At 38.0% G+C, this 26,169-nt stretch overlaps 2 protein-coding genes across 4 annotated transcripts in view; both read left to right on the top strand.

Moving 5' to 3' along the window:
• Positions 1-8,556: 8,556 nt before the first annotated feature.
• LOC119891354 (C2 calcium-dependent domain-containing protein 4C) lies at positions 8,557-10,790 on the top strand. The gene has a single exon (XM_038702919.1). It carries the CDS (start codon positions 8,987-8,989, stop codon positions 10,238-10,240), a length of 1,254 nt encoding a protein of 417 aa, XP_038558847.1. The 5' UTR covers positions 8,557-8,986; the 3' UTR covers positions 10,241-10,790.
• Positions 10,791-11,553: 763 nt separating this feature from the next.
• Positions 11,554-26,169, top strand: part of vps13a (vacuolar protein sorting 13 homolog A) — a 41,537-nt gene continuing 26,921 nt past the window's right edge. For 2 of the 3 annotated variants that reach the window (XM_038702915.1, XM_038702916.1), the window contains exons 1-30: positions 11,633-11,732; positions 12,393-12,436; positions 12,541-12,583; positions 12,667-12,762; positions 13,230-13,331; positions 14,436-14,545; positions 14,721-14,780; positions 15,117-15,176; positions 15,528-15,608; positions 16,056-16,110; positions 16,547-16,674; positions 16,903-17,009; positions 17,141-17,312; positions 18,152-18,214; positions 18,971-19,103; positions 19,266-19,360; positions 20,111-20,253; positions 20,531-20,732; positions 20,826-20,940; positions 22,385-22,521; positions 22,749-22,881; positions 23,273-23,390; positions 23,538-23,682; positions 23,961-24,072; positions 24,351-24,526; positions 24,655-24,811; positions 24,997-25,076; positions 25,208-25,267; positions 25,453-25,651; positions 25,785-25,901. In XM_038702915.1, the coding sequence (XP_038558843.1) occupies positions 11,633-11,732; positions 12,393-12,436; positions 12,541-12,583; positions 12,667-12,762; positions 13,230-13,331; positions 14,436-14,545; positions 14,721-14,780; positions 15,117-15,176; positions 15,528-15,608; positions 16,056-16,110; positions 16,547-16,674; positions 16,903-17,009; positions 17,141-17,312; positions 18,152-18,214; positions 18,971-19,103; positions 19,266-19,360; positions 20,111-20,253; positions 20,531-20,732; positions 20,826-20,940; positions 22,385-22,521; positions 22,749-22,881; positions 23,273-23,390; positions 23,538-23,682; positions 23,961-24,072; positions 24,351-24,526; positions 24,655-24,811; positions 24,997-25,076; positions 25,208-25,267; positions 25,453-25,651; positions 25,785-25,901 (3,343 nt within the window). Of the gene's footprint in view, positions 11,733-12,392; positions 12,437-12,540; positions 12,584-12,666; positions 12,763-13,229; positions 13,332-14,435; positions 14,546-14,720; positions 14,781-15,116; positions 15,177-15,527; positions 15,609-16,055; positions 16,111-16,546; positions 16,675-16,902; positions 17,010-17,140; positions 17,313-18,151; positions 18,215-18,970; positions 19,104-19,265; positions 19,361-20,110; positions 20,254-20,530; positions 20,733-20,825; positions 20,941-22,384; positions 22,522-22,748; positions 22,882-23,272; positions 23,391-23,537; positions 23,683-23,960; positions 24,073-24,350; positions 24,527-24,654; positions 24,812-24,996; positions 25,077-25,207; positions 25,268-25,452; positions 25,652-25,784; positions 25,902-26,169 lie in introns of all 3 variants that reach the window. The other variant, XM_038702914.1, reaches the window with a different exon arrangement.

Genomic DNA, 26,169 nt, shown 5'->3' with positions numbered 1-26,169 from the left:
AACTGAAATTTCACTGGCATGACAAAAGTGTCTATGTGATAAGTGTGTTTGTGTAGGTGTGTATTTGTGTGTGTGGGTGCATGTTGCTTTAATTCCCTGATCAGCAGGCCTCAATGTCTTTAATAGCCCTCACTGCATTAGTGTATAATTAAATGCCACTAATTAAGACACAATAAGAGGAGTAATAATGCAGCCATTATTACCCTCCATGATCCTCTGTCCTTACAACACCATAGTTAGATGCCTCTGGAATTATAATATCACGAGGTCTCCTAATATGCACATGTGTTTATGCACAGGCTAATAGGAGGTATATGTGCAGTATATTTTTACAAGGGTAGACACTGTGCTGGTTGTGTCATCTTAAATGATTTTCAATACAAGTCTCAAGAGCAAGTTGGAAAATAGAGAGATAAGTCTTAGATGTTCTTATTTTATATGCTGGTCCCATTACTGTGTTAGATTTCATCCAATACGTGTGTTTCTGTGGTGCGTCCGGAAAATTTTTTTGTTTGATATGATGTTGATATGACACATAATCTAGGTGGCAAAATAATATAGTTGAAATTAAATGTAACTGCACTTGGAAGTTATTTGTGCTATTATTATTTGTATCACACAGCCATGCACATTCTGGACAACCTTTTTAGTTTGTGTTTTAGCAAAAAATATCCAACTGAAGGGTAATCATCAGATATTACTAATGAATTAATTTACAAATAATCACATTTGTTTCTTTATACTCGGAAGAAACAAGCCAGCTCACCGCATGCTTCTCTTCACTTTGACACAAAAGCAGTCAGGAACTTGGTTGAGATGTGCCAGACTTAAGTTTTTCGAAGAAATTGAATGTTTTCAAACTAGTCTTTACATAATTACGGTAAATAAATGAAAAAATTAAGTACAGAGGGTTGTTTCAGTGTTGCGTCTCACTTCAAAATCAAATCACAGAAAACTGCAAGTCATCTATGTTGGTGGTCTGTTGTCCACTCGCCCATTTCTTCTTAAAGTAATGATGTTTTAATTTAAAATGACGTGGTAAAATAAAAAAAAATGTCCAAAAGACAGAATATAGTTTTCTATCAGAGGATTTCTTCGTGCGTCTGCTCTAAATACGTAAAAGCTGTTAATGTAACAAGCCTGGAGACTTTTCTTTAGACCCTTGACATAAACACAGCAGCCTATATCAGAAGTTGTTCTAATGCAACGCATTGCTCCCAAAGAGTGAGTCAGAAGCAAATGCAAGTTAAAATCTGTTTCAGAACTACTTATGTTTGATTACTAAAGACTTTCCAAGCATACAACATACAAAAGCTACTAAATAATGAAAACATGGACAACGTATGAAAAGGACACAGATCAGTAACTTAGTTTGTGCACCAGCCTGTAAAACAACAAGCTGACCTGGCGCATGCATCCATTACAATAACTCTAGGATTAAGAGGACTGACATTGATATGATGATATTTCATTTAAACAGCACAAATATAATCTTACACCATATGAAAAACTGTTAGCACTCATAGACGTGTACAGGACATTAATATGTATTCACATGTTCATCATGTGAAAAATGAGTTTAAAATCATTAATAGGAGTCTTATGAATGAATAAAACATTTAGGTCAGAGGTGTTTCACTGTCAGCACCCAGAAACGAAACGTTACGGTCTTGAATAGACGATGATACATTAGTGGTAATTACCCACACTTCATAGGGGCCAGGGTGGCAAATTCGACATGCGTTTTTCTTAATGACCAGCAAGAGCAGGCCATCATAATGAGCAGCTTAATTTATTGATCTGATCTGCCGTTCGAACTAACTCAAGCACACTGGCATACATACACATTCACACACATGAACATGAACAACCTTAAATATTATTCTTTGTTCCAGACAGCAGTCTTTTATTTGATGTACTGGCAAGATCAGATAGCAGAAATGTATTCTAATTTGTTTAAACCTATAATTGCCATACAAAGATTCCTTGTTCAGTCACAGCTTGAATGATAATAAAAAATATCAGTGGAACCATTTTAAATGGAGACATATAACTACATTACAGCAACTATTAACTTTGTTGAACAGTTTTACCATAGAACAGAATTCTGTTGATCAAAAGGACTTCATAAAACTCTCATTATTAAAAGTGCATCAAATTGTTTCATGATGTGCAGAATCAGAATACAGTCTCTCTCACTACTGGAAATTGGCTCAGGCCTCCTCACTTTTCTAACCCTAATTATGAGAAATGAAAACGTATGGGGACAAAAAGAAGCAGAGAAAGAAAAGAAAGTGAGAGTATGACAAAGAAAAAGAATACAAATGAGGCAAGAAGAGAAAGAATGGAAGAAAGGACAGTGTGAGAGAGAGAGACACACAGCTATGCAAGGTCATGAAGGCTTCATACCCTCTTACAGAACTAATGAAACTGTAATATTCTTAAGAGGTTTCTTCCTGCTCCAAATTTGTCACAGATTAGATGATGACTGCTGACCTGCTAATGCAGTCTGAGGAGATCTGCACATGAGGACCTTGAAACAGACAGTCAGACAGACTCTTATCAAAGACAATGGCTAAACCACCCAATTATACAAAAATAAATTATAACCAAATTATGTAAATTGAATTGAAGTGAAAGAGACAGTGACAATAAATACAAAATGATTTGTTAAAATGATTTTATGTTCTAATCAGAAAATTGTAATGACACAAGCCTACGAACACACAAGTGTTCTTTTCTTTTTTTTAAACTCAAATTGCATTATACATAATGTACACTCTATTTATAGAATATATACACTCCAGTTTTAATAAAGAGAGATCCCAATAAATTAAAGTTGTCTGTTTGTCTATTACATTAATGTATATCTATATATGTTTAAGTTTACATGTAAAATAATGCATGCTTTTTCCAATATGTCTCTTTCTTTCAACTGCTGCTGCAGTGATTTGTGGAGGCTGAAGTGTGTCAGTGTAATAATTATAGCCCTGATTCCACTGGTTATATGTAATCACTTGGTTAATACAGTAGAAAGCCATAAAAACACAATTGAGAGGTTGTGATAATTAAGAGATTCATCAAATTAACATTTAAATGATGCATTTAAGAAAACTATTAGCAAAAGAGTTGCACAAGGACAATAAATAGTTGATGCTGGTTAATCATCCAATATTTCTGTCTTTAAATGATCAATAAGTTGTAAACGTTCTAAATGGCTTTGCATTTTGTAAACGTAACTCTTTGTAATTCAGTTTAGTGACGTGTCTATAAAATATATCTCACAAATCTGTTTTTTTTGCATTAAATTATCTCTGGTCAATTTAAGTTCTGCTCTAAGTTAACTTCACTTACATCTCCTCTTTTAGAAAATATGTACTTCCAGTACTGTTGTCATTAGTCAAGGTGACAGATAAGCCTAAATCAAAATTGTGCAATCTTGCAATTTAAGTTCTTCCAAAAACATGTAGGTTTCCTTATAGATTCAGTCCATCAATTCCAAAACCTTTTTGAATTTCTAACCCTATTTCATCAAATAGATACCCCTTTTTTAAAGATATCATTTCACTTCATCTAACCAATGCTCTCTTTTCCATAATTACACTCACACAGTTACATTACATTGACTCCTGGAAGCTGCCCAAGACGATTAGGTGGCCACAGTGGAGCAGTTTGGGGTTCAAGGCATTGCTCAATGGCACCTCAGTGGTGGTAATTAGAGGCAATCGCTACTTTTTCACTTTCTCAGGCATTGCTTTACTGTAATGCCTGCTATGGTACATTTGTGGTACATGTGATATATATTTTAACAGTATATGTTATTCACTGCAAGCAGGCAGCGGACATACGGCTGCATCTGCTCTTATCTTGGTAATGGTCGCCTTGCTATGTTCACTGACTTGGTCTTTAATAGTGGGACAAGGGGACAGTCATCTGGCACGTGTAACGGGAGTCAGCATCAGCGAATGAAAAGGCCATCTGAGGGGAATTAGCATATTGGCATTAGGCCTGGAGACAGAGAGAAGCTGTCAGGGGAGAGAGTCCTAACGACAGGTCACCCTGGACCACCGCACATTACTATAACTCTTCCTCTCTGTCTTTTCTCCGTAACATATCCCATTCTCTTTCTCCAATTTTACTTTTTCCCTCTCTCTTTTTTACTTTTTACTTTCAGCCTTCTCTGACCCTCTGTTGTTCCTTAAAATGTAGCTCACCTGATCCTGCCAGCCATGGAGGATGATACTGTCTCTTTGAATGTTTTTTCTCTTATTTCTTCCCCACCATTTGTTTCTGTTTTGTTCCACTCTTTTCCACCTCTTCTCTGTAACAGTTACCCCTCTCTTTACCTTCCACCATCCATTTTTCTCTGGCAGTGTCCCTCCCTCTCTCTCCCTCTTTCTCCTTAATAATAATTAAACAATGATTCACTCATCTGGGGTCAAATTGTATATGCTGAAGTGTATTGTCTCTGCGCTGTCCGCAAAGTAAGGTCTTCTGACGTAGCTCACATGATCTTCAAACTGCCATCAATCTTTATTGGCCCAAATTATTACACCTTATTAGCCATTATTACATTTTATCATTGATTCAAAACAGGTCAATGGTTCAGCCATTCTGGCCTCCTTCCCAATGTTTCTCCTCCCCGACTTCCCCACTTTCTCCTCAGACAAAGAAGTTCTCTGGCCAAAAAACTTCAGCAATTTTATAAGAGGTTAAGTGCTTTGGAAGAGAATGAGTGCCCACATAGGCTCATTTGACTCCTCAATAATAGAGATTAAAGTGAATTGGAAATTAACAAAGTGTATAATCAGCTCTTCCCCTGCTCAAAGTTTGTACTTGGAATTTCAAATCTCATCACACAATGTCAAAACAACATAATAATTGTCAGTGTTACAGAGAAAACCTTATAACAAAGGTTTGGCTTACTAAAGCTGCCTCGGATCTAGGCAGGACCTGTTTGGTTACATGAAGGTGCAAAGTGAAAATGTGAAATGTAATCAGACATTTTCTCTTAGAGCCCCCACCAAAACTGGTCAATTCAGGCTAACAAAATCAGTGATTGTTCAGACACATCTATTTAACCCTATGTGCAATCTAGGGATTTTAAAATGTACTTTTCATTGTACCTAATTCATTTTCAAATGTGTGTGCTCAAACTTTTGGAACAATCTAAAACAGTTTGAATACTTTAAAATATATATAAAAGCTTTACATAATTAAAGTTAAAAGTTAATTTAACTGTTTGTCTCAAACTATATCTACTGTAGTGAAACATTTACTGCTGGAACCTTTTTATTGTTCAGTGTTATTCACTTGTCCTTCTGTATTTCTCTGGGGAGGCACGTTAAGAAGTATTTTCAAACTGGCAATTTAGCAGCATAGAAAGCATGAAACTGATTTATCCTTTGAAATTGGCGCTGGAGATGCTTTAAACAAAGACTAACTGCATTGAATCAGCAAAGAAGTGTCTGACTGATCTTTGGTCATCATGCTCCTTGAGGTCTTTCCTGTCCCATTCACTACACTGAACTGAATCACCACGCACACGTAGTAACAAAGAGTAATTCCTCTTACTGAGAAAGTTTGAAAGAGTCAGCTTCCATGAAAACAGAGTTGAAGTTTCTATTGTACCTTCTTTGTGATGAAGGAAGGGTAAAAGGTCACTTTTAGCTCTGGGCAGCTGTTTAGTGGGATGAAGTTACAGCCTCCAGTGGGGAGAGAGACGTAATGCATCAATTATAATGTACGCAAATGCAGAGGTGAAGTGTGGTTTTTAACAAAGTGGCTGTTTTTGCTTTGGGTCCTTATTGGTTTAAAACTCGGATGATAACCAGAAGCTGCTGGTTCATCCATGCAGCAGCCAGCATTAAGCAAAAGCCACAAGTCAGTTGGCCTGCTTATTTATGGTTGCTCTAAATAATTGGAATAATGCTTCAACTGTAAATTTGGGTTTGAAGAAATGTTTTCATGATGCATCAAAGTGTATGTACATAGCCTTTAAAGTTGTTTTGGTACATTTTTTTCATGTATGCGGGTAGCCTAAAGAAAAGAGGGAGATTTTAGTTTAGTTTTTTAAGAAATTGTTTGTTTGAGTGTAGCTCTAAAGTGAGAACGTGTTAAATTAAAGAGCAAATCACACAGATTCACTCTACGTCAGCTGAATTTTGACCAGTGTATTAGTGTTTTTCAAAAGCTGGGAATGAAATTAAACATGTTCCAATAAAATAGATTACTGTGAAGAGGAAATCACTCACCTAAGTTTCTGAGTTTGAGTCATACAAAAGTCCTCGCAATGCAAAGTTAGGCTGAATAAAATACAAAGGGTATATTCAATAAATAATAGAATGAATTATTACTTAATGTAATGTAAAGCTCCAGAACAAAAAGGTTTTAACACTAATGCACTGGACAGCGATAGAGCATTTGGCAACAATGTTCTGTTCTCTCGTTAGCGTTAATTGCAGCTTTGACAGCGGTTAAAGGCAAGGTCCTCCTCTGACTCCCAGTCATTTATCTCTGCATTACAGAGAGCACTCTGGGTTTTTATTGGTGTAATAAAGTCGATCTTCACTACCACAAAAAGCCTCCTGACCCCTGCGTGCTCCAGAGGCCCCTGACTCCTCCCAAATGGATTCATCATCTTTATATTCATTTTCTGTCACGTTCACGCACACACACTGCATGCAAGCAGGTGAGCGCACAGACAGGGATGTTGTTTCTCACTTAATTACTGTTTTATTAGAACAATGAGAAACAATAATTTCAATAAGCAAGGGACATGTGTTGTGAGTGTGTTTTTGTGTGTTCTTGTCTGTGTGGACTAATAAAAACTAATTTTACCATGTGATTTCCATTTAATTTATAATAATTTTATAGATGTTATAATCCAAATAATGCTACACAAAAATATGAAGTAGTTCCCACTGATGTCTTAACTGAGACATATGAAAGTTTGAGGTTGCCCAACAGTAAATCTGATCCATGTACGCCCTCTTGTGGTTGAGCAATCTGACCTCATCCCTGCACAAGATGCCGGTGTTTGACAACATGAAAAACTATACAGACAATTTCAGATGACCAAAGAACACTGCCTTATGGACTAGTTGATACATTTCCAGAGGGTCATGGAGAGTCCAAAAGGTGAATATAATCAAGACAAAAGCTTGAATAGAATGGAAACCACGGAATGAATATGGGACATCATCCAAGGAGAAGAGAGTCATATCATGGCAGAGTAGCTGGGGAAATGTTCATTCAATGTAAAAATCTTTGATTCTAAATGTGGGATAATATTCTCTGTGTTCAGTAATTCATATGTTGAGTTGGCATTTACTGTTATGAGTGTATTAAAATCAATAAAGGCAGTCTAAATGGTCCCCATAGTTACCTTTCCTTAAGCTGAGTGTCTGCCGTGTCTGCATCTGTCATGTTTGAAACTATAAAAAATAGATTTGGTCAACTGACTATAAACAGCATTGGTCTCATTGATATTTTCCTTTTAAGGATCAATGCAAATCGTAAAATGTTCCCTCCATTATGTGAAAATAAGTGTAAGATTTTTAAAAACTGATGTGTTTATCAACATCCGTTCATATTTTGACTATTATTACTATTATTGTGTAATTGCTTTAAAATAGCAGTTAATTTAGTTTAAGAATACATACTGACTCAGAGATGCCTAGTACACATCAGGTCAGTTATGTGTCTGGACTACCAGCTGGTTAAAGGTCAGAGGGTCTTTGAGGTGGTGGGTGCTCTCTGTAGGCCTGGGATGCTTGTGTCTTTGAATTGCTTTGAACAAGAGGTCAGCTCTCTCAAAAGCAGATCATACTTATGTCATCATGACCCCGATAACACACGTGTGTTCTAATCTGAATTTCATTCTATCTAACACTATACTAGCGTTCAGTACAGTTAGCCTCACCCTTACTTGGGTTGCCTGTTTTTCCTGAGAGTGCGGGATCATACATAATCTTAAGAATATCAAAACTCAAGATATGTTAAATATTGCCCCTCAGATGTAGAAATGCATTTGATGTAGTATTAAAGTTATCATTTGTATAAATTTAAATTGCATTTTAAATGTGTATGCTACATCTTGGTTACAGCATGGTAATGGTAATGGAAATTATATTTATTTCGAATTTAGGTAAAAAGAACATCCGACAAGAAAATGAAATAACACAATAATAAATTAATTCACAATAGTTACAGCCAAAGACTTCTTAAACTCTTGTCAGTGTCCATTACATATTCGAAAAGGAGTGGGAAGATGAAAAAAAAAAGTATTTTATCCCACCCCCTATTCACAAATCAAAAGCTTACAAGTAATCGACCCGCGTTCCAAATATGTACACATCTACTTTGTTCTACCTAAAAACAATTCAAAATGTACATCAATTATTTAAACAAGAAATTAAAAAAATATATAATAGGAAAGAATAAATTTCAGCAACTCAGAAAAAAATGAACACATATTTAACACTTTGTGACTGATGGCTTCCTTTATTTAGAGTACAATAGAAAGACATCACATCCTTACCAACTATATGCACACTGATGCACCTGATTCTGATTGCCACCCACCCAGTCTCCAACAGACACTGAGTGACTCGATACACTGTGTCGGTTAGGTGTGTTATTGTGTGTATGTGCGTATACAGCTGGTTTTCTGACGCAGGCGGGGGCGGCAGACCAGTGATGCAGAGCCTCGCACTCACCTTTAAAATCTGTCATTGGCTCATACTCATCCAGATTTCTTCAGTGGTGGACACATCTCAGCAGGTGAGAAGAAAATATTTGTCATTTCATCATTTGAAATAAACTTTAAATTCCTTGTTAGTTCTGAAAAGTATCTTTTGTTTAATACGTTGTTTGATTGAGTCACCTTAAATAACATTTTTTATTCTTGTTGCCAAAGGGAAAAAGTTGGGATTTGTGTACAAAGACTTACACCGACATCATAATAAATCATCAGAAAATAACTATGTGGGTCCTTGGGAAGATCAGGGAGAGCATGGACAGCATTCCTTTAGAGCTGAGTCGTTACATGGGAAAGTGTGAGGAGGATATCTTTCTCTCTCCTAAGGCGAGTCTCTCTAACAATCTGCACAACAACATCCTCACCCCAGACAAGATCCCAGAGTTCTGCCTGCCGCCGCGGCTTTGCAAGAGAAGCCAGCTGCTGGAAGCTGAGAAAACAGCACCTCACCTGCACGGTCAGAACCAGATACCCAAGAGTAGCACTTCTTCAGACACAACACATGTAAAGGCAAATGATGTTAAGACGAAGAATGGTGATGCATCAGTGGCTTGCAAGGCTATAAAGAAACCTTTGCCATTTTCAGCAGAGGGGTATGGCCTGACTGGGATATATGAGAGCCCCAACACTCGAAGGAAAGAGTCTTTGTTCCACTCAAAGCGCCCTGTTTACATGTTTGATAGAAGCATTGCAACTTCAGCACCCAGGCTGGCAAAGGAGACAAAAGTGCCCAAGAAAACCTTATCTGGGATTCTCCCTCCATTTTTATGCAAGAGCCTGTCAGAGACAGGAAGCACAGAAAGTGAAACACCTTCTTCCAGTGACACCTCTCCCCTCAGTTCCCCTTATAGTGCTAAATCTTCCCTTTACATCCCATCAGACAGTGGCCGTCTTAAAGGGTCAACGTCGTGTCCTTCGTTAATTGACAGCAGGGAGGAGAGAGAGAGGTGGAAGAGTTTAAGTTCAACAACATCTCCCAGTAGCCCTCCAAGCTTAGAGGGAAGCTCACTCACCTTAGCCCCACCTGCCCTGTTCCCACTGGATGTTCTGCAGTGTCAAGAGAGACTTCAGCGTGAGCAAGTCCTCCCTTTGCAGGGCCGTGGTAAAGTGCGCCTCGTCATTGAGCAAACCACATTCTCCACCAACACATTCTCATCCCTGTCTACAGTGAGAGTCCGTGTGGTGTCTGTGGAAGGCCTATGGGATGGTACTGACCGACGAACCCAGAACTGTGCAGTGCATCTGTGTCTGACCCCGGGGAAGATGCAGCAACAGGAGAGCGCCACCATCCGGAACTGCTGCAACCCTGTGTTTAATGAAGATTTCTTCTTTACAGAACTCAGTAGAGAGGATCTGCTGGAACTGCAGCTCAGGTTAAAAGTGGTGGGTAAACCTGCAGCTGGAACACTGAGGAGAGGGACAGTAATTGGAGGGATCAGCCAACCACTGTCTCAGTTACTCTTTCTTAAAAATGGGTAGAAGAGAAACTCAGCAATAAAATGATTAAACTGCATTACATTGATTTCTTTCACAGGGCATATTTTCAAATAAATTGTATATAACATTTACTGAATTTATAGTTAAAATTATAACTATCTCTCCTGCTGGTTGCATTCAATGTTGACAACTTCTTAAAATTTTGACTAACAATTTCTCATAAACAAATATTTTGGAACATAAAGAATCTGAATGAAGACCTAGGCTATATGTACGTGTGTTTATATGTAAAACATTATTGGTCTACAACCCGCTAGTATATATTAACAGTGCTCAATATTTACATTTACATTTACTCATTTGGCAGATGCTTTTATCCAAAGCGACTTACATTTGATTTTATATTCTTATATGAACATATTCACCCTAACAACTTCAAAACAAACAAATATAAATCAATGAATGCAGGTTTAAGATAGTCAAAGATGTAGTTTTTGGGAAACACATTTTTTCTTTAGTGAACTCTTTAATTCTGTTTTGATATAAAAAAGTGTAGTCAAGCTTTTCCTCAGTACCTTGCAATGCTTTTATAATACTTGTAACAATAATAATAATTTTATAGAGGTTTGTCAAAGCCCATGTGGTGCTGGTGTGTAACGTAAAAACAATTATTTATTTTCTTGGTCCAGATATTGTTACACTTTTTTGACTTACATGCTAGAAATGTTAAATCCAATGTAAAATATTTTTAGACATATGTTTGAAATGTAAAGTTTGAGCTCTACTCTATGTGAAATCACTTGTTCTGTCCGGCTTAGAAACATTGCAGGAATTAGTTATCTATGCTTTTAATATGTCATGTCTGGACTACAATAATGCCAACTTGTTTTAACTGGCCCAGCAGTCTGTTGTGATTGTGCCCTGACTCCTGCAATGTATTTTAAAAAGAATTTTGAAAAGTGTTTGATTTGGCTTGATAACTTGATCTCATAAATTTCTAGTGTCTTTTTTTATTTCCTGTTTTTCTTCACTCCCTTCTGTAAAGCACTTACAAGTACGCCTACTTATTTGAAAACTGCTAGAAAAATACTAAATCGTGTCAATGTACTGTTTCATTAATGAGTCATTAAAATAAATAGTAAAACAAATACATTTTAATTTGTGAATGTTATTTTGCCAATCTAATTATTAAAGATGTTACATCAGTTATAAAATTATTCCACAACTTACTTACCCTGCTCTTTCGCAGTGTTGCACAAGGTGTTGCACCCACCAGTGGATTAATTTTGCCTGAAGTAACCTATCGTGTAATAGGTACGGAATGACGTCAAAGCACGGTTCCGGCACCCAACGCAGGACGTCCTAATCTGACGTTGAGGCAGTCGAGCTCACAGGATGTAAACATGGTGAAGGATAGATGAAAGAAACGCCAAAATGGTTTTCGAAAGCTTAGTGGTAGATGTCCTCAACCGATTTTTAGGGGACTACGTTGTGAACCTTGACTGCTCACAGCTAAAGCTCGGCATATGGGGAGGTAATTGAACTTGTGTTTGTCATTGCAGGGGAGCACCTCGCTCCATGCTAGCTAGCTAATGCTAACGTTAGCCACAAGTCGTGTGACAGAACCTCCCACAGCTGTCAGTGTCCGTTTATCTGTCCCGAAATCTAGTTTCTAGTTAATTGATTTATCAGCATTGTTAATTTCTGACTCTTACAATGACCTTATATGTTAACAAACCTTAGCTGCAAGGCTGTTTGCTCAGTGCAATTAATGGGAGAAGCGAGCACTTCAGGGTCACACCCTTTCACACAGCCAGGTTATTTTGCTACTGTGTTTCATACTGAGTCCTTTTTACTAGCTCTACCAGAAAGCCTGATCCTCACAGCTCTGTAAGCTTTCCAGGCAAATGAGAGGATGAGAAGAGAGGTTTCAGAGGCACTGCTAAACATGTAAAAAGATTTAGTTTACAACTAACTAAAATACAGTGTCAAATCCTTTGTTTTACCAAACCTCTCATGTATGGCTTTAATAATAAATGTGCCTTATTGCCTGAGTGTTGTATTACGTCAGTAGTGGGTCCAAAGTCCACCTCTTTAGATTGGACTGTTCCTATGAGCCTCACAACACTAATCTATTTGGCTCATCAATATGTTCATAATAACACTCAGTAAACATATATTCCTTTCGTCACAGGTGATGCTGTTCTTAGAAATCTTGAAATAAAGGAAAATGCCTTGGTAAGTTGCAAACAAATGCTTAAGTAAGCAAAATTTGTCTGTCATTTCATTCTGACCTTCATGATGGATATGTTTTATAATACTTGACCGTTCTTTTGTTGCAGAGTCAACTTGACATTCCTTTTAAAGTGAGAGCCGGTCATATAGGTGAGAGTGTAGTTACGATCCTCATCTGCCACCTTTCCTTTGGTACAGAGGAAGATTTTCTCACTTTGTGTTTCTGTTAAAAGGTCAGCTGCAGCTAAGGATTCCATGGAAGAACCTCTACACCCAGTCAGTAGAGGCGACACTGGATGGTGTCTATCTGCTCATAGTCCCCACAGCAAGTAAGATCACCATCTATGTCCAATTAAATACATAAAAAATATATGACTTGCGTACTAATAGACACATTGTAGTGTATACTGTCAATCCCCACCATTTCAGTAGACACATGCAGTGTTTGAAGGATATTCACCTGTTGCATATCAGGTTAAAATCATATCCCAGACTCCTCATTTTATATAGTCAATATTTTAAATAACACATTAAAACACCTTTGCAATTTAACGACATGTATTGTAGTGAACAACGATATCCTAAATAATTTAAAATATAACTAATACCAAGTTCAGTCTAATGAATAATCTGTGTGATTAGTGGACAGAGCCAAGTGTAGCACAGATGTCTCTCTCTCGCTTATTTATGACCCTAAAGTACTTGTCTAGATAAACAGGAAACTCAAGCTTAACCTTCTGTACATTTCATTGTTTTGGTGTGGAGACAGTCATTTTCTTGATCCCATTCTTTCCAGGTATAAAGTATGATGCAGAAAAGGAGGAGAAGCAGCTACAGGAGGCTCGTCAGAGGGAACTACAGCGGATAGAGGAAACAAAGCTGAAGGCTGCAGAGCAAGGTCAGGGTTCAGCTTTGAAGGGGACTGTGTGTGTGGTGTGTGTAGGTGAGAGTGAGTCTAGCAGCTGTAAGAGTATCTGCGTAAAGCCAGGTATTTTTGCTTCCTAGTAAATTTTCAACAGGTTTCAGTGACATTCTCTGGCCAACCTGTAAGAGAGAATATGCGGTGATGCAGTATCAAGTGATGACACTCACTGTTGGGTTGGGTTTAAAGCCATGTGGTCATGGTTTGTCTGGTTGCGAGTTCCTGTGTTGTTTCTGGAGCAGCCAGCAGTTTTTAACACTTTTCTGTGGTTTAGCACTGCCTAGCCAAAACCCACTGACCCAAGCCGCGTTGTGTGAGCGTCTTGCCAACATGTGTATCGTACTGAATACTAAGAACCGTATGAATAGATCACCAGCTAACAGTTTTTCAGGTCCTCTAGTGGTCAAGAATGCTACAGCTTTATTTTATTAGCCTTTTTATTAGCTTTAACAGCTAGAACTATAGATATATGCAATAAGATAAAATATTTCCTCCTTGATATTTGACTCATGACACTGTTTCAGTGCCATTTACTGTTCAACTATAAAGACTATATCTTCCTTCCAAGCATTCAAATTTAGAGAGAGCAAATTCAAATTCAGATAGGATATTTCAGGATCAGCGCTACACTAGCATGTAGGTGTGGTACTCACACTGCATTGTAAGGCTAAGTCCAATGTTACTAATAAAGCTAAAGTGCATTTAGTGCTTAATAACAAATTAAAATATGCAAGGTTTTTATGTTTCATGACAAATCCTGAATAAAGATGGTCTAGATGTAACTTAGTCTAATTGTTAGTCTTGCTCTCAGTCAAAATAATATTTGACTAAAAGATGACACCAATTTATGGTGAGATGGTGTGTTGTATTTAAAAGCAATGATAGAAAGGTTTAAACAAAGAAGACAGACATGCTGTTACTGAATGATAGTAGGGGTATGTGTAAGGTCCTTCAAACCCTCCCTTTGTTATGCAGGAGCAAGAATTCAAATAATTGTTCCTAAAACAAAGCTTCAGGAAAGCTGCAGGACCAGATCAGTTCTCATATTCATCATCATTCATTTTTGTTTGTGTATGACAGAGAACCCTAATTTGGAAAAGCAGGACACCTTTGTGGAGAAACTTGTCACTCAGGTCATCAAAAACTTGCAGGTCAAGATCTCTAACATTCACGTACGCTATGAAGATGATGTAAGTATTCAAGCTGAGCTACCTTTGTGGTGTATGCATGTATAGCATAGCTCAAATTCAAATGAACTCACATTTGTGCTTGTAAAATAAGCAGTACAATGATGGCTCATGCAGAGTAAATATAGTCTTAACCAGTCTATAGGCTTAGCTCTTATTTCTCATGTGTTTTCCACAGGTCACTAATCCAGACTCTCCTTTGTCATTCGGAGTGTCACTTAAAAACCTCAGTCTTCAGGTAATGTGTTGTAATGTTACTCCTGGTAGATTATATCCTATATTAATTTCAGCAATTAAGGTGTTTTAGGAATGAATACATGAAAATACATAATTATATATGTAATCTCATTAAGGCCCCCGTAAACTAAACTCAGATTCATTCTCAACACTGCTCAACTGAGTATAGTTTTTTTTTTTTTTTGTCTTCCATTTTATGATTGCTTTTGTATAACTGTATATTGTCTGCTACGTAGCAGAAGACAGTTACAAACTTAATTTTACTTTACAACCTGTTGTAATGTGACAAATAAACCTTCCTTCTACCTTCTACCTCATTGCTTATTTGACCTTACAGACAGCTGACAAGAACTGGAAACCCAGTCTATTAGATGAAAATTCCAGGCTTTTCTTCAAGGTAAGAAATCCTGTACTTTACAGCCTATACATATATATTTTATTCTATCAAATGCATCCTGTGTGACACTGCATGTTTTTTTGAAAATGCATTTGATTCTTTTGTCCCTTCCGAGAATCTCAAAGTTAAATTAAACTGACACTGAACTGGTTTAGGCAATTGAAACAACTTGGTTTGTTCCTGTGAAATGGGTTTGTCAGCAGTTGTTCAAGGAACCAGTCTTGTTTCCTCATAGCTTGAGTTTGGGCTCTGATCCAAACTGTAGTAATTTGTGTACACTGTCAGCTATGTTATGTCCTCATGGCAAACATCTGCAGTACTCTAATTGCTATGTGTTTTCCTTCTTCTCAGTTGGTTCAACTAGACAGCCTGTTTGCCTACTGGAATGTCAACTCAGTACTCTTCTCCAATCACAATGCAGATGAGGCCTTGGTGAGTCACCCTAATATTGCTGTGGTGCATTTTGTCTCCACCCGCCTGGATTTAGCCATGCCATTGTCTGTCTTATTCTGCTTTATAGAGGCTGAAGACACAACCTCATTATTGTGCGCACACAGAACAATCTTTGACAGCCAGTTTTCACTTTCGGACAGCAGAACAGTTTCAAAGTTACTTAGCCATAATATGAAAGGCTTTTTTTTTTTCAAATCCTTTTAAAGCCATTGCTACAATTCTCTTGGTGAATATTGGAAAAAGATTTCTGCAAATGCTTCTGAGATCGATGTAGATTTTGTTAACCGTTCATTTCATCCACAAAGACTCTTTCTTGATCATCAACATGTTGTTAAAGTAGTGATGAAAATAGTTAAGAGGTTAAAAAAAGATTAAAGAAAACAGGTAAAATGTAAATGAAGCTTCTCTCCCTGTGTCTTTGTATAGCGATGTCTCCAGAGGAGCTTGGAAATCCAAAAATCTCCTGTCAGCCATGACTTCAGTGAGTGTCTCACTCTCATCCTTTTTTAAATTTTGTGCCAACCACCTAATTAAACCCACCTAAAGCCACTTTACTTGACATGCATGAATTGATATTTTGCATATAGAATGTGAACTAACACTTGGTATGTAATGCTTTGCACTGACACTGCAGTGCCTGAAAGAATGTGTGAATAACAGCCTGATTCAACGTAAAAAAACATTTTAGATTTTCAGCACAGGTTTTGTTTTGAGTTTCAATTGAAGGCTCAAAGATTGTTGAAATGCTAACCTTGCTAAAAAAAAAAAACATTCACAATTTTCAGTCCCCCTTGTTGCCCATTTAAACATAAAGCCATCTTCAGTTAAGTTGAAGTTATGTATGTGTAAAAATTTCACTAGTGCGGCAACGTTGACAGTTGGCTTTTAGTAATCTATTTCTTGTTGCTGTTCCACAGTTTTTCGTCCCATCTCAGCGAACGCTAAACTGCGGATGAATCCCAGGTCAGATGTGGATTTCTCCTCTCCCAAAGTGGACCTAATGGTCAATTTCCGCGAGGTGGCCTTTGAACTCAACAGACCCCAGGTAGGCGTCTGTGTGTTATGTAAAAACCCTTTCTCTATGTAAAAGACTTAGTTAAAACAGAGTTTTTTGAGCGAGAGAAAGAAAAATAGAGAGAAGTTAAAGACAAACAAGTTGAATGAGTTCAGATTCTAAAAGGCCAGATAGGAAGAGAAGTTGTTCAGTGATGATAACTGCACTTCTGTCAGTACTCTGTGCCAAAGAGTAATTGCTGACTTCCTCTCTTTCCAGTACATTAGCATCTTGGAGCTGCTGGGCTCAGTGGATATGATGTCACGAAACCTGCCGTACAGGAAGTACAGACCTATGGTTCACATTCACTACAATGCCCGTTTATGGTCAGTAAACACTTTTACAATTTGACTTTGATTTTTGAATGCCATATGACTATATGCCGTCTGACATTGTACCACCCTTGCATGTGATGCTACTTAATATTGCAGATTGTGAAGTTGACTGTACATTGCAGGTGGAAGTACGTGATCACTGGCATCCTGGAGGTGGATGTGAAGCCTCGACTCCGCATGTGGTCATGGCCGCACATTCGCCATCACCGACAGATGGTAAAATGCTACCGAAAGCTCTACAAGAACAAAATCACCAGTAAGAAACCCAGCGAGGACCTGATCAAGTCACTAGAGGTGGGACAGGGCCGGTTACTTTATAACCAGTTGTATTACAGAAATGTCCACCGTGACCTATACCTCAATGGGCTATATACAGACAGCTGTATCCTGCCCCAGTATCAGCCAAAACCACAAAATATACTGTCAAAACTAATATTGTCTAAAAAAAAATCTTCTTACTAATGGTCTCATTTGTTTGTGTACGTCATCAGTATTAAATTGAGACTGTTTAATAACTAATTTTAAACTCCTTGCAGTATGTTTAACATCCTAATGTTTGGTCCACTTAGAGCTTCATTTGATATTAGGAGAAGGGGTCAACACAAGATTTTTCTGTATTTGTCTTTCAATGTCTAGATAGAGGTAAGTCTTTGATTATGGTAGGTAGGTACCACGGTAGGTAGACTTTGCCTAACTAAAGTTGTTTCTGTTGGGACATTGCTGCTAGTGCAAGTTAAAGTTCAGACCTGCTGTTTCTGCTTGATTGTATGCTGGCAAATACCTACTTGACTACAGTGACCATAATTCATTGCCTATATGAAATATAATATGAGATGCAAGTAGTAAGATATTACCCTCTCAGTATCATGTTAGTGGTGCATTTACTCTTTGCTCTAGCCATAATTACTTAACCACATATCCAGTGTTCAACCCTATGAAAGTGCATCTGAGATTCATGATGTATTTCCGAGAAATACAACATTAAATCTAAAGGTCTTTTCCTCTGTCTCTCCTCTGCTCTGTATGCATCATCTTTTCCTGATGCGATAAATAATTGAATTATAGTAATTGATGCATGGAGTAATAAGAAGCTGCTAAAAGCTCTAATCAGTTTGTCTTGTATCTAATCTCAGGAGCCCGAGAAGACCTTGGATATTTTTAACATCACTTTGGCCCGACAGCAGGCTGAGGTGGAGGTAAGCTCTCTGTCTTACCTACTGTTCAGTTGGCATCTTCACTGTGTGTACTTACTTTGTACTGGAACTGTAGCATAAAGTGTAATGACTGCAGTATTGTTTCTAACAAATTATGTATAATAATACTTTTCCATTCATCCAGTGGATTTAAGAAAAAATAGACACATAAATGATACACAGTGCATTTCCTTTTTGGGAATCTATTGTACGAGTCCACCAACATACCCATATGACCAAAGTGATACAAGACTAAACACAAAACAGTGGTTGCAACAGTTATCAGCAGCTGCATCTTATGGTTAAGGTTCAGGCTGAAGTGTCATACCTGAACTTTGTTTCACTTCACTACTGAAGTCCCTGTACTTCACTACTGGCTAGAAATCCTTACATAAGCTTGGCATTCCTGTACACTGACTGCAATTTTACAGCACAGTATTTCTCATACAGTATATTGCTATTGGTGGAAAGCAAAGTAATATTTTGTTTTGGATTAATTTCAGGTGACAAATAATGAATATATGCTTCTTTGGCTTATGATCTCTGTGCTGACTCAAACTGAAAAGAGAAAACAGAGAAGCCTTAATACTTCCGGAAGTAAAATACCAACATATGTTAAACATTTTTATACACAATTAGTTTAGATGTTTGAATTAGTCTTGGTGTTGGGGTAAGAAGGTGTGTTTCTCATAAACAGTATAAAAAACAAAGTTAGGGCTCTTAACTGTTTGTTGTTGTTGGGTTTTTTTACTTCCCCAGGCGAGCAAGGAAGGCCTGTGTATTTACCGTCCAGGGATAAAGATGGAGGAAGAAAAGTCTCAGGGTTGGATCAGTTGGATGTGGAATTGGGGAGGAGATGCTGAAACAAAAACAAAAGAGGTCAAGACTGGAGGTAGGATGTACAAAATAGACACACAAGTAAATAAAAGGTAATATGCACATGTGGCAAACAGGACCAAAGCTCCAGTTTTTGTAGTAACAATTTATGGTGTTGGCTAATGCTCGTATTCTTTCTATTCCATTTATTCCCTCTTGTCCTGTCTCTCGGTCTCAGGTTTTGACGAGCTGTTAACCCCTGCTGAAAAAGCCAAACTCTACACTGCCATTGGATACAGTGACACTGCTGCTAATCCTAACCTGCCAAAGAATGTGAGTCACTGACACCCACTTGTCAACCAATAATATACTTTTGTTTGGCTCTCCATCCCACTGAAACAATAATACTTTTTATGAATCATGCTTTTTATTGTGACCTTAATAAAAAAAATTCTCCAACAACCTAAACCATAGCAAATTATATAATATGTACATATATTAACAGATAACAAGATAACCAATGTCTATTGAAAAGCAAAGTATTCAAAAACAAGAAATAAAAGGGAGAAAGAAAATAATTATCCCTGTGATACCGATCAGCGTTCACTCACGCACAGGATACTATGTACGTACTGTGTGTTTAAGACATGTTTAAGGTACATTTACAAAATATAAAAATAAATGATAGGAAGCTCTTTCTGCTAGGGTATGATAGTTCTTGTAATGTTCAAGAGGCATAAAGTTACCGATGGCCCCAGACTGTTCTTCTCTGTGATCTTTTGCCAGAAAGTGACCTATAAGGGGCAACAAAAAATCGTGCAGTAGATATGGGCGGCTGTGGCTTAGATGAAGAGCGGATCGCCCACTTATTGGAAGTGTGTGTGTGTGAATGATTAGTTTCTTTCTGATGCAGTTGGCACATTTCATGGTAGCCATCAGCGCATGTATGTGTGTGATTAGGGTGAATGTGACATGCAGTGTGAAGTGCTTTGAGTGGTTAGAAGACTAGAAAGTAGAGGAGAGGCTATTTACCATAGGCTGTATGGTACTTTAATTGTGTACTGTCTTGTCATTTCTTTATAGTTTGAGGACATGAAGGTCAATTTCCACATGGAGAGACTGTCTTTGTCCATCAAAGACAACAAGGACAAAAATGAGATCATCAAGCTGACTGTGGGAGAACTCAAGTCCACACTCACACAGAGATCTGGAGCACAAGCCATCAAGTTTGTCAAATTTTCTTAATGGAGTACTTTTTTTTTTTTTAATGGAGATGGCTTTGTTGTATTGTTTTAAAGATAATCTGGTCACACAGTAGTTTGTGGTTTTACATGTTGGACCGAGTCTACAAAGTAGCAACCTTGTAGCTGGTGTTTTATTTATTCAGCAGGGTGGATACAGGACATCATAGGACCATCCCTTTTGCTCTCAGTTCTTACAGTATATCTCTTCCTTAGGATCCTGGCATTGGTGGCACTGACATTTAGTTTCTTTTCTTATTAGAGTCACAGCCCAGCTTAGTTTGTTTGAAGTCACAGGCTTGGCCAGTAACCGGCCTGCACCAACCCTCCTGTCTTCAAGTCAGACACCCACAGGAGCAGGGAACCCGCTGCTTTGCATCCTGTTTGAGACTAATCCGCTGGATGAGAGTGCTAACCAACGGCTTCATGTGGAATCACAACCCTTGGAAATCATCTATGATGCTGTGAGTGGTGTCTGTCAGTTTGCATGTGTGGCATGAAAAAAAACATGACAGGAGTACATAATAAATGTAGTCTTTGCCTGTGTGTCTGTGCAGATAACAGTGAACAGCGTGTCAGTGTTCTTCAGGCCTCCTGACAACCTGCAGCTAGATGACCTCACCAACGCCACCCTCATGAAACTGGAGCAGTTTAGAGATCGCACAGCCACTGGTCAGTTGCACATACATGGACAAACATGTTATAACAGCTACTGTTTATCAGATAGTATTGGAAGTAACACATTACAAAAGTAACTCAATTACAGTAATGTATACATTTTTGCTGTAACGCAGTAATATAACGCATTACAAAAAAAATCTGTAATATTATACCCTTACAATCTCAGTTAACGCACGTTACAACCCATTATAACCCAAAATGAAGTGGTCTTTTGTTTTTTTAATAATTCACCAACACCGAGAAACATTTCGCCACGAGAATGAGTAAAAGAGTAACGTTATTTCCTTTTGCTGGAATCCGATGGTCGAGATTGCACAGTGCAAACTACGGGGGAGCTCAGCTCCTCTTAACAAGATGGTAGCTTCCCTGATAGATCATGTGTAAATAGAGTTCTATAGGCTGAGTGTTTGTGCTTTAATTACTTTTTTAAATTACTTTTATAATTAGAGAGGCTGCTGTCAGTTCATCCTCACTGATCCGTCGGAGTGTCGGGGGATTCAAGTAATCAATGACGTTAGGCTGCTGTACCTTGTGCGTAAATGTGCACAGCGTCTTTCTAAATGGGGAGATGATTCATCCTGTTTCACCCCTCACCCTGCGCTATTAATCAGAAGGTTAATTTTTATGACAAAGACCCACCCAATCCGCACATCACTACAATCCACTTATGCAGACACACCTTACTATCAGAATAATAGGCCCATTAAATAGCAGTTAAAGTAACTCTAATGTAAAGCATTACAATTCAGAGACAGTAATACTGTAATATAACTAATTACTGTGACAAGTAACTAGTAATCTATAATTTATTACATTTTGGAAGTAACTTGCTCAACACTAATATCAGAGGTTGATTTCATGCCTAGTCACAACTCAACTGATGGGCAGTTGTTTACATTTCTTAGTCCTTTTTTAGCTGGGTCATATTCATTTTTCTGCATGTTTACACACAGCCTGCATGTCTCAATCACAGAGGTACTTGGATTATGGTGTTCCTGTTTATTTTCTTCAGACTGATTGTTTCCTGAGATTGTTTGAAGTTCAAAGCAATTTTTTTTCTACAATGGCATGGATTCACTGTAATTAATTTGGGCACATTCAACAAGACTCTATGATTCTGATAATATATCATACTTTTTATTACTAAAGTTAATAGCATATCAGTGTTTATTCGACCCGCATTGAGTATAAAATGAGGAAATGACTTAATGGCATGTATTCCATTCAACTAATACCTAAATCATTCCTTATAGATGTACGATTGATGCATGAAATGAATTGTACTGCTTGACGTTTAACTTACTTTAATTAATTAAATCAAAATAATTCTACTTATGTCATGAAAGTCTACTCTGTTTGATTATAAAGCTGTTGTATTGCGTTTTTCTGTTCTGGCAATGATTGATAAGTGAATGTAATTGTTTTTTTTTTTTAGGTCTAATGTATGTGATCGAAACACAGAAAGTTCTTGACCTGAAGGTGAACCTGAAGGCCTCCTATGTCATTGTCCCACAGACTGGCTTTTACAATGGCTCTCAGAACATCCTACTGTTGGATCTTGGGAATTTCAAGGTCAGAAAGTGTAAAGCTTGAAACCGACAATCTTAAACTGGTCCTACTTTTGACCATGAGGTTCTATACAAATCAATAATTATTGTAGTTTCCCTGAAGATTAACTGTAAAACAAAACGCCAAGAGAATAATCCTTTTGAGTCTTTTTCCAAAGGTTTAATTTGAAGCCTTTAGAGTTGCACAGTTTAACATTTTTAATTTGTAAAAAAACATCATTGTCTTTTCAGATGTCTAGTAAAAGCAAAAAGCAACTGCCTCAGCTGTCAGCGTTTTCCAGCAACATTGAAGACATCATGTCCAGAGCATACGACAGCTTTGACATACAGCTTAGTAGCCTGCAGTTCCTTTATAGCAAACCAGGTACACACACACACGAGAGCATGCACTTGTCACATGTCAAAGGTTCTTTGCTGGGACTTTGCAGAAACTGAGAGGTCACATATAAGCTGACAGTTTGTTTAAGCTACTGTTTGAAAGTTGGGATTGGGAAGCTCAAACTTTTTAGATATTGTTGAGAGAAAACTCTATTGAGAAAATGCCTTTAAGGTGTGTGGTTAACTCTTGTGGCCCTGTTGGCTGTACTTTATCTTAGCCAAGAATAATAAATAAAACATAGACATCAGAAGATATTGCTCAGAGCTATGAAGATGTTTGGTGTTTAGGAAGGGGTCATACACATAAATTGCTCCAACAAAATATTTGTGTGTTTGGTTTTGTTTGTGTGGAAAAAAATAAAACATTTCTGTGGTAGATGGTGACTGGAAAATGGCCCGTATGCAGAAACACTCACCACTCCACATCTTAGAGCCAGTCGATCTAAAAGTTGTTTTCAGCAGGGCGATGGTCATCAAGGACTCCCGCATGGCAAAGTAAGTTTGCAGTATTTTTACCCCCCATACATGCAGTTATTTTGTTTCCCATATTGTAAGGGTTAAAGGTGCTAGGCAGAATGTGTGTGTTAAAGGTCATACGTGTGTGTGTGTCTTTGTGTTTCCATTTTTGCATATGTGTTCCAGGTATAAGATGTCTGGAGAGCTTCCTCTGCTCTCTCTTCGTATTTCTGATGATAAACTTCGAAGTGTTCTGCAGCTGGTAGAAAGCATCCCACTGCCTCAGAGCAGACCTGCTGGACACGGCACTGGTCCATCCTCTACTACAAAGGTAAGAACAGCAGGATGGTCCAAAGTGTGGTCCTTGTCCACATTTTGTGTGGATCAGATCAATTACCTAGGGGGAATAACAAAAAACTGTTTTAGGCAACAACCAACTTTGTTTCTGTGATATCTACGTGTTACTGCAGTCCTCATACCTCTAAATAAAGAAATTGTTGTTGTTGTTGTATAATTGTTCAATAATAACACTGTCAGATTTGAACAAATTCAGTGAGTTAATAAGTTTTTTACTGATGTGTCTCCTGTTTTGTGTTTTTTCGTCCTCAGCCAAAGCAGTCCTTCACCCCACAGCTCACTCCTAGAAGACCTCTGAACTTAGGTGACCAGCGTTCCTCTGTCATGTATGAGTCATGTGAGACCATCAGCATCACCTCATTGGGTATGATACACTGCTCACTCTATAGCCATGTCCTCCTCGCTCACACCCCTCATGCTTACACATACAGTATCTCACAAAAGTGAGTACACACCTCACATTGTTGCCAGCGGTTTACACATTAATGGCTGTGTGATGTGTTATTTTGAGGGGACAGCAAAGTTATACAAGGTGTAACTACTTTACATTGTAGCAAAGTGTCATTTCTTCAGTGTTGTCCCAATATTTGATGTAATCAAATATTTACAAAAATGTATTTTTCTTTTTTTGTCACCCCTCAGGGTCAGACGAAGATTTGTTCTACGATGCTCCCAGCTCTCCCATCAGTGAGCAAGCCTTCTTTGCAGACAATCCCATGCCGCTGCGCTACGCAGACTTAAACAAAAGAAAAGGTCTGGTCAAGGAGGGTCCTCGGAAGAACATGACTGACTTCACCATGACATTTGAAATCAGTGAGGTACAGAGAGGTCTTGTTGAACTATGTGACAAACATATTAATTATCTCATTGTCTTTCCAAGTATTCTAATTTCTTTTTCCTTTGTCCCATTACATTCTCTTTCTCTATGTCCTCCTTGTTCACCTAGCTTTCTGTTCAGTTGTGTCGTCTGTCTGGGGATCAGGAGGTCACAGTGCTCCACTTGGACATAGAGGGTCTGGGCACTGAACTGAAACTACGCACCTTTGACATGACATCTAACACCTACCTACGAGAGATCTGCCTCAAGTGTCCTGAATACATGGGTCAGTAGGTACTTGCAGGAATGTGTGTCAATTTACTTTTACTTTAGCCAGTCCAGGAGACCTAAATTAATAACTCAAATGTTTGGTGATTACAAACATTCTAATAAGCATTTGTGAATATAAGTCAGGTGAGTCTTGGCTGCAGTTCTTTTTAGTCATGTTTTATTTGTTTCCTCCTTGCATAGATTCTGAAGAGAAGCAGGTTCAGCTGATCACCACTCTCGACAACACAGAAGTGGACCTGCTCACCCTGGAGTATATTAAAGTACATGTGATATCATATGTTAAAATAGATTCATCTGTTTGCAGTAGTTCCAAAATTGTCAGTATCCTGAATGATTATTTTGTAAATGGTGGTAAATGGCTTTCTCATTGAGGATTATATTTCTTTTCTAGGCTGATAAGACTGGACCTGAGTTCAAGTCCCAACACAATAATACAGAGCAGCTCATCAAGGTGAGGGAAAAGTTATTCTATTCCTGATGTGTTAGAGTTACATATTTAAAACCAAACATATCATTATGTTAATGACAGTGTAAGAACAAAAGGTAGAAGAACAGAAATGTTTTGACGCAAAAAAAGCAACAATGCCATTGAATTATTCTGCTCTACCAACATTTTAACACTGCATTCCCCATCAGGTGACCTTCTCATCCCTGGACATCCATCTCCATACAGAGGCTCTACTCAACACCATGAACTTCCTCAACAACCTCCTCCCTCCATCCACTAAGAAGGAGGGAGGGCAGGAGGAGCTCCCCACTATCCCTGAAGAGGATGAGGCAGAGGCAGAGAAGGAGGGAGAGAAGAAAGAGGAAGCTACTTTAACCTGGAAAAGAAGTAACTGATTCTAATAAACCCTTGCAGATTTTAATTAAATTTCACATTACAAAGCCATCATTTGTCTTTGGACTTCTTCACAATATGTCTTTAATTACTCCCCCTTTTTTTATCATTACATTTTTTCCTACAGGTACCAAGAAATCAAAGTTTGCAGATGTGGTGAATTTGCATATCAGAGCTGATCTCCGCTGTCTGAAGGTTTTCATTCGAGGACAGAAAGCCAGGATCTCTGAGATTAGTATTGAAGGTATGGGAGTCTGGTGACATCCCCTGCTTCATAACCCCCATTAATTTCAGCTCTTTTTCTTAGCATTTTTGTGTATATTGCTTCCTTTGTCACTGTTTCATCAATCAAAAATGTTGTTGCATGTCCCCGTGTCCCTCTGTTGCCACCTAAAGTTCTTTATTAGGGATCCAAGCAGCGAAGCTGCTGGAGCCCTGTTGTTTTTGTTCTTATTATTCTTCTTCTTTCTTTCTTCTTTTTCTCTGCTAAAAGTGTTTGGGCAGCAAAAACT

This window comes from Micropterus salmoides, unplaced genomic scaffold, assembly GCF_014851395.1.
Source record: "Micropterus salmoides isolate LMB-PRFRI ecotype aquatic unplaced genomic scaffold, ASM1485139v1 Ms_hic_scaffold_7, whole genome shotgun sequence".
In the NCBI taxonomy this organism is placed as follows: Eukaryota; Metazoa; Chordata; class Actinopteri; order Centrarchiformes; family Centrarchidae; genus Micropterus; species Micropterus salmoides.
Note: the sequence above shows the minus strand (reverse complement) of the source record. Positions and strands in the feature narration are given on the sequence as shown.

What these genes read in the sequence shown, in the direction of transcription:
- LOC119891354 (XM_038702919.1), top strand. Translation starts at nt 8,987, where the DNA reads ATGTGGGTCCTTGGGAAGATCAGGGAGAGCATGGACAGCATTCCTTTA.